Source organism: Ammodytes marinus (assembly GCF_949987685.1).
Source record: "Ammodytes marinus genome assembly, chromosome: 1".
Lineage (NCBI taxonomy): Eukaryota > Metazoa > Chordata > Actinopteri > Uranoscopiformes > Ammodytidae > Ammodytes > Ammodytes marinus.
This window is the reverse complement of record NC_137230.1, coordinates 12,998,437-13,007,010: the sequence shown is the minus strand read 5'-3', so window position 1 is coordinate 13,007,010 and position 8,574 is coordinate 12,998,437. Positions and strand designations below refer to the sequence as shown.

At 39.0% G+C, this 8,574-nt stretch overlaps 1 protein-coding gene across 1 annotated transcript in view; it reads right to left on the bottom strand.

The window, feature by feature from the left end:
• Window positions 1-5,638: 5,638 nt before the first annotated feature.
• Window positions 5,639-8,574, bottom strand: part of tspan15 (tetraspanin 15) — a 36,139-nt gene continuing 33,203 nt past the window's right edge. Inside the window, exon 8 of the mRNA XM_080039487.1 lies at window positions 5,639-8,220. Within this exon, the coding sequence (XP_079895613.1) occupies window positions 8,053-8,220 (168 nt within the window). The 3' untranslated portion in view covers window positions 5,639-8,052. The remainder of the gene's footprint in view (window positions 8,221-8,574) is intronic.

The following is an 8,574-nucleotide window of genomic DNA, read 5'->3' as shown; positions in this document are numbered from 1 at the left end:
AGCTAGTTGGCTATATTGTAACTTAAAGCAAAAGTTAGAAACCAGATAATTTTGGCATTAATCCTTATACACTTCACAATCAATCATCAATATTAGCATGCTATTTAGCCACATATATTGGCCTATTTACAGCCCTCAGAAAACTGACAGCTCTTCTTAGATGCAAGTTCATCAATTCATGGCTTAAAATCCTGAGCTGTGGAACTTTCAGCAGACATTCCTAGCTGTAAGCCACATAAGTTTCCTAACAGTTGGGAGCGTACGCAACGTGCGGATATGGCACAGGCTCCATGAAGAATGAAAAAAAATATATATAAGATTTTATTTTTTTCAGAATTGATTCAAATCGGCCGAATCTATTCGCGGGCCAGATCAAAACGTGTCGCGGGCCTTGAGTTTGACACACGTGTGTTAGAGTATCCACCTAGAGGCAGTCCTCGTCGCAACAGACCCGGTTTGAATCCGACCCGTGGTCAGTTCTCTGCATGTCCTACCCTCTTTGCCCCATTTCAACTATGTCTCTCCAAATCTGTCAAATAAAGTGAAAAAAACTAAAATAATCTTTAAAATATAGAAAGAAAGATGGAAAGATGGATAGACGGATACATACAGTATATAATTTGATGGAATATCCATCGACACCTGTCACATCTGATTATGCCTGTCACCAGTGCATATGTTTTGTTGACATTGTTTTCAAAACCATTATGTCTACATAATAAACTAAAAGAGAAATGTTTGCTTATGTTTTATTGCAGTTTTAATAGCTCAAATGGTGATATTAAAGGCGGACTATGCAACATCTTAATGAAAATATAAATGATATATCACACAAAAATAATCCCTCTCAATTATCTCTTCTGCCCCACTATAATATGTGGTGGTGTGTTTATCTGCACAATCCTCCTCTCTCTGACTGTATTTTACTTAGTAACATTTGTTGGTATTGTTTTGTAAACAGAAGACTCAGGTCTAAGCTCCACCCAAGCTCCCCCCTGCTCCTTCGCAGGGCCTAGAGCACAGAGCAGAAGCCTCTCCACTTCCTTGACTGGGGTTAGCTTTGGTAAGCTCAGTGACTAACACACTGATATGTACTGTATGTCTAACTGGAAAGTGGTGTCCTCTCTTCCCTAACTGGAAAGTGGTGCCTGCCCCCTTATTGGCGCGGCTCGCTCAACACTCTCCACATGCACTGCTCAATTGATTGACGCCTAAAAGTCCCGACATAAGAAAAGAAACCAAAACAAAGCAAATACAGCCAGTGTGTGTATGGAGGAGGGACTCTGCAGGTAAAGACACCACCACACATTCTAGTGAGGCAGAAGTGTTAATAGAATCGGATTACTTTTGTGTGACTATAATTTCATTTTTAATGCAAATGCATAGTCAACATTTAATGTCTTGAACATGGCATGGAAAGTTTAAATGTCAACAGGCGGGAGACCATCATCCACAACTGGCTTCACATGTATGATTCTGTTATCCACAAAAGGTGCTGATAATGATGATGGTATCATTTCATCCGTGGATGAAATTTTTTCACCTGTGCAGCCTAGTTGCAGCCAGTCATCTTTGATTACGGGTGTTTTCTCTGTGGAAGCTTTGGTCACCCTTCTATTGAACATTGCTTTGATCCTATTCCCTAATAACGGCACAGTCATTTCTTTGGAGTCGTTTTTCATCTTGTGCTCCTCCCTAACCTTGTCGTTGTGTAACTTGATATAGAAATTTCTAGTCTCGTCCAGGGTCTTAAAGTTGTTCTCAATCTGCCTCCGCAAATGTTCAATTATCCTTAAGTGAGCATGCTGGGTCCTTTCAAGACAAGCAACCTTTTTACGTAAACAGTTAGCCTGATGTTGATATCCTGCCCTTGTGTTTTCATCCATTTGCACGCTCTCATCACCATCTATATAGCGTCTTTTGAGTTTGATGATTCTTCTTTTGAGATTTTTGTGATCATCAATAAAAGTCAAACATGCCAGTAGGTCCTCCTTAAATCTTCGCAAAGTGATTTCAAGGTGAAAGTTCCTGTCTTTCACACGATTTAAGGTAGGTGCAGTGCCCTTGACTTTGTACCTGAGCGAGGTAATGTTATCGGTGAGGTCCTTATTTAATCTTATGTTTTTATTTAGCTCTTTTGTTTTTACTTTTACATCGGATATGGCCTCACCTAATGTGTCCTCAACACCATGAAGTTCTTCATTCTTTAAATTCAGTTTAGCTACTAACAAAGCGTTGGAATCTTTTTCTATTTCCCAGTTATTTTGCATTTCTGCCTTGCCCTCAATTACTTTATTTTTTTCCGCTTTTTCGTTTTGAATCCTTATATCTTTTTCTGCGATTTTTCTTTGTAATGCAGCTACCTTATCACTTAGGTCCTCCCTATTCTTCAGCTCTGTAATCGTTCTATTTAACTCATCTATCCTAATTTCAAACTCTTGTCGTAAGTAGACAATTCGTATTCTAGCTTCCTCCTTTGTTTTTATTGCTGCTTCTTCATGGGCTCTTCTTGCTACTTTTTCTTGTCCAAGCTCTTTTTGTAGGTTCTTCACTTCCCCTTTGCGCTCTTCCTCCATCGCACAGAAGTCAATGTTCAGTTTTTCTACCTCGCAATGTTGTTTTTGTCTCAGCTCTATCAATTGACTGTCTGCATTTTCGCAATTGTGCGCAAGCCTATTCTGAAAGTCTGCTTGTATGTTTAATATAATTTCGTCATACTTCTTTTTCTGTTCATTGAGCATGTTCTCTTTGTCTTCCCGAGTATGAATTAATTCCTGTTTGAGGCTAGCCAGTGTATGTTCATGCCGTTTAGTCTTTCTTTTCAAGGTGTTCTCTAAGACACGCCTCCCATGTGCATGATCCTTAACTTTACTCTTGAAAATCTTTAATTTTCCCAGTAGTTCACATTCCCGCTCTTTGGCAGTTTTCAACTCTGCTTCAAGAACAAGGTTATTATTTTCTAGATTCTTTAGTATATTAGTTTTTTGTTCACAGTCCTGTGACCAGAACTGCCGTTGCTTCTTATATTTCTCACCAAGTTTGGCTATCTTCCACTTAAGGTGTTCTTTTGAATTTCTCTCCATTACTCAAACTGATTTAAATTAATCTTAAATCTGGAAATCAGTCAAATTAAAACAGCATTTTGAATTAATTTCAGCCTGTGAAACACATGGACCTATAAAGAAAGACAGTGTTCCAGTCTCAGTCAGTTCTACATGTGTGGCGTGAACATTCCACTCTCTGTCTTTGATGTAAGTTAGGCCACGCCCACAAGCAATGCAAACATAAACAAGCCTGTGTATATGGTGTGTGTGTGTGTGTGTGTGTGTGTGTGTGTGTGTGTGTGTGTGTGTGTGTGTGTGTGTGTGTGTGTGTGTGTGTGTGTGTGTGTGTGTGTCACACATGGGCAGAAATGGCCGGTTCCAGTATATAAAATGGATGTAGCATCCGGGCTGACCTCAGTTATTTCGACTGCATCCAATAGTCCTGGCCTATGCGCGTCGCCATCTTGTCAGATTTTTACTCCGCCTCATTTCCTCCCTCTTACCGAAAAAAGGCATTGATATGACGTCGGGGGAGGGAGATACCAGGCCCCCAGGAGCAGTGCCTTCTTCCTCAATCCAGCAGTGCAGTAGCCAAGCCTGGTATTGTAGCTTTGGAAGATCCTGGGCCATGTCTCCGTAAAATTATTCTCGATATCAATCAAAGGCTCATAATTATCTTTAAGACCATGTACCTTCTAACATTTTTAAATTATATCTTCTTCAAACGCCAGCTAAAGCGTTTCATGAGCAGGAAACGGAGGGGGGCAGCTGAAAAGAAATGCAGTGAAACAGATGGCAGGAGGAATCATCGTTTTGAACGTGTTAACCACTATTACTTTACAACAGAAGATTGTATTTTAAAGATCACATAAAGAGAATCACGTGCGCTCGCTGCCATTGCGCATGTCCGGTATGGCCCCTTGACGAGGAAGAAAACATTCAGAATTATATCCATGATGTTGCCCTGCGCCAATGAGAAGCTTTCATAGAAATGAATGAACGCCATGTTTTAATCCACCGTCCTTCTTATAATAGGTCGATGCCACAGCCGCCCATAACTAAATCAACAGATAAAACAATCTAAAAAGAAAATAAATGTTGACACATAATTGAATCTTGAAACGCATGGCTGCTGTGAGTGTGCATTGCTATTTAGTTTCCAATTCCAAAAGAAGGCAGTGTCTACATTTCAATTAGACAATAGGCCTTAAATTGACTGACGAAAAAGGGAAAAGTCGACTCTAATGTGGCAATTCTAACCAGGAATGGACAGCTAAATATTTAAGTTTTGGCTCGGTCCGTTCCTGCTTCTCCCCGAGAACACGAGGACCACCGCCTATGCCCTCCGAAGGCCCAGGTGAAAGTCAAGGGAAAGAGAGACTAAGCATGAGAGGAGCATATACTGTAGATGACCGAATGCCACTCGGATCAACTCAAAGTTTCTCCCTGTGAAGGGGAAAAGGTTAGTGAAAGTCCATACTGTGGTATGCAGAGGCAATCTGATCTCAAATGTGTATTCATGATAATGCAATTCAATAAAACTCTCAAGTGATAGAGGTGGCAGTTTATGCAAGTGAGATAGCGCAAGACATACAATAACAAAATGTACCATATTTCTTTCAACACTAATGAAAGCAGATAATTCTTGGTATAAATTTAAATGAGCGGCCGGGAAGACCGACCGCAGAGCAAACAAGTTATTCTAAGCTGTGTGTTAGTGGAAGACAGCAACATGAACACTCCTTCCAGAATACTCACAACAGCTTTGCTCTTCCTTGTTGGTTATGTAGAAAAACAATGTTCTCGTCCTTGGTCGCTCAGGGAGTACAATTTGAAATAGGTCCTATGCAGAAGAAAGTCCTCAAAGCAGCAGGAGAATCAGGAAGAAAGAGAATTCAACAGATAAACCCAAAACACTCATCACTAGGGTCCAGTCTTCTTTGAGACGCTCTTCCATGCGAGCTCTTTTTAATGTGTACAGAAGTCAAAGATGTTGGTTCAACCAAGCAACGTGTCATGATGCAGAAGTTAGGCCTGTGTATCATACGTTTTTCATGGTGATGTGCCATATTGAAGGAAAGGTCTGCCTTTAAATCAGTAAACTCAATTATTCTCACATTACATTTTTTTTTATAAACTGGATGGTGGTATACCCTCACTTACCTAAAGGATTAATAAACATCTGTGCAATTATGTTTTCAATGGGAAGTAAGAAGTATATACAGTATATATTTTTTCCAATAACATCTTAAGCAACACTTCAACCTCCAGTATTTTATATATTTTTTACATGGACATAAGTATATACATAGATCTGTTTTATTTTGTTACAAACAGGAACACATTTAATAGAAGTATTCAAAAGTATAGAGGTAAACTAATGCAAATCGTTTATCTATTGTTTTAATACTTAGACCTTTAACATACAAATATGCATATACATAAAACATTTAGACATACTAGCTACTGACTCAGGATGAAGCCTGCCCTAGAAAACAAACAGTGTGCTGTTGTATGGTCCATCATTTATTCAACAGCCCCCGACCCCCAAACAGTGCTACACTCAACTCAAAGACAAACAACAGAACTCTTCAAACTGCAGAAAATTATTTTATTGTCCACCCTCAAACCAGGCAAAACAATTTCACAACATACTTACAGTATTTCAATAAGTGTGGTTTTGTGCAATTTATTACACTGTGGCTGTTACCAGCTTTTAAAAACAGTTGATGGGCTTCCTAGTTGCCCTTATGTCATATATCGTATTTAGAAAATGTATCTCATAAACATTAAGGACTCTTTGGTAGAATTATACAGCATGGTTAAACTTCACTTGTAACTACTGACAGAACAGGTAGTGAAATGTAAAGATCAGTTTTCTGTCAGAGCCTTTAGGAAACAAATACAAATACATAATGAAACTAATCATTTCTTAATTATTTTTTTCCTGCAAGTTCCCCTGATGGGCGGAACTGAGGCTGCTAAATGAGTTCTGGCCAAGAAGGTCATTTAAATCCACCAGCATTAGATATGTCTGATTTAATGAGGCAGAATAATGAAGTTACCCGAGGTAAAACTAAAAACTATAGTCCTAGAAACTCACAAAAAGTAATAAACAAAGGCCTCAGCTGGAGGCTGTCTGATGTCATTGTTTGCTAAATCCTAAATTTTTACTGTTGAAACAGATACACATGTTTCAAAAAGAACCAACCTTGAATTGTATGTATTGTATTGTATTGTATACATATGTTTGAGAATGTAGTGTGAAGACACACATAATGACACAGGCAGGGAGAGGCAGGGATTTTGTTTCAGTTTCTAACATCATATCAACTCAAACAACATTTAGTAAATTCAATTCACATTAATCACTTCTGGCATGACAAGTGCATATTTTACCACACTGGATTATATGTGTTTAGGATGTTCTGAGGCAATGTATACAGTACATCTTGGCCTGCCTATTATAATACGTCAATATGCAAACTCTGTCCCCCAGATATTACACTCCTAATACATTTACCCAATTCTATTTTGAGGCAAATCTAACTGCTACTTGGATTGTGTTCAGGGGCAAACACACTAATGCTGGGCTTACACTACACGACTTTTCACGCGATTTGAAAGTCGCAGACAATCTTCCAATGTCGGACTGAAATCACAGGAGTCGTGCTGGAGTTGTGGCGCGTGCCCGTAATCTCAGTTGTTTGGTGTAAAGTGGTCACCCGACCCGATTTCAGCCACTCTTCGTCCCGTCTTGACGTTCCGACATTATCAAACATGTTTGATATTATCGTTAGTCTTGAGGGTTTGGCTCAAGTGAAATGACGTAAACACTGTCACACTCTCGCATGCACCAAGCACGACGCAGGAGGAGCGGCATTATTTATGAATAACCCTGAGAGATACTCTTGTTATGGCAGTGCCGCTGCATTAGTATTCATGTTTAAAGTCAATGTAAATCTGATCCTCTTGAAACAGACTCTGACCTGCGGAAGACCATAAGGGCCACACAGAAGAAGAACAATTAAGTTCTGAATTTATTCTCAGAATTCTGAGTATAGTCAGAAATCTGACTATAATCTCAGAATTCTGATTTTTTTCTCAGGATTCTATGACTTTAATCTCAAAATTAAATGTTATTCTGACTTTATTCTCAGAATTGTCAGAATTCTGAGTTTGAAGTCAGAATTACATTTTTTTTTCTTCTGTGTCGCCCTAATCTTCTTCCGTACTGGCCAGACACTGGCAGAGCCTACTTTGCTTTTTTTCATTATACCAGTATACAAATTGACTAGCAAGTTTGAATTTTCTCTAATGAAAACAGAAAAATTAAGGCTTTGTTGAGGAAAATGTCAGTAATAAATCTGAGCATGACACCCAACATATCATGGGCATATCATGTAGGTTCAGTGTGTATTTGTGATCAGAATGTGATATCACTAGTACTGTATAAATATTAATTATACAGGCTTAACTTTCAAAGCAATTCATTTTTGGTCTCATAAATCTTGCATTTCTAGTTCTAGATACGAATAAGGCAGACATCTGCTTTCAGGCGATACAAATAGTGTCTTAGCCTACTATCTTAAACCGCGGTTGAGACCAAATGACAGGATTTGTTTCATTGTATAGATGAGTCGAGTAATGTTTTAATGGGTAGCAGAAAAAAAGAAATTAACACATATAAAAGCCACACAAATTTCAGTGTTGTAGATCGTGGTTGAGTAACCTGACTCGACAGACTAATTTTGTGTAATAGACAGCATAAGCAAAATTGGTTGTATCAGATTCTGCTTTTCCCTGAGACTGTCTGAGGCACATGGCAGCTAAAAGCATACATCTTACTGAGCTCCTATTTCCTGCTCAGTCATTACTACACCTTATTATATTAACACAGTAATCAAAAATGTATTGTCCATAGTGGAGTGAGCAATAGTAAACCAACATTTGAAAGCCTCCAACAGTATCTGGAATCTTTAAAAAAATAAAATAAATTTGGTCTCCATTAGTCGACCTCTGGCATACACCCAAACCATTTGGCCATGCGGCCCTGTTTCTTGGCTTGGTGTGTTTGTGGGCTGGAGTCAAGTAGTCCGTCCATGTAGTGACCATACTCACTGATGGCGTCTTCAACACGAGTGATGTACAGCCAGCTGACTAACACGCCAAAGAACTGGAGAGAGAGGGAGGAAAAGAGAGGAAGGCTAATTATGCAAAGCAAGGTGAGGGGGGTGACCATGGATGTCCTAAATGTGTGCTTTTTTATCCTCACTGGTGTCTTATTTATTATCTGCATGTACTAATTTAGTAATTTATTTGGGATTTTTCTGTCAGTCTGTACATATGTCCTCTATTGCAAGTATGTCTGTCCTGGAAGATATCCTCTGTCGCTCTCCTTGAGGTTTCTTCCCTGTTAAAGTATTTTTTTGAGGGGCAGTTGTTCCCCAGTTGAGTTCAAAGGACCAGAGGGTGTCATATTTATGTACGCATTGTAAATCGCAATGAAGCAAATCACTACTTGTAATAT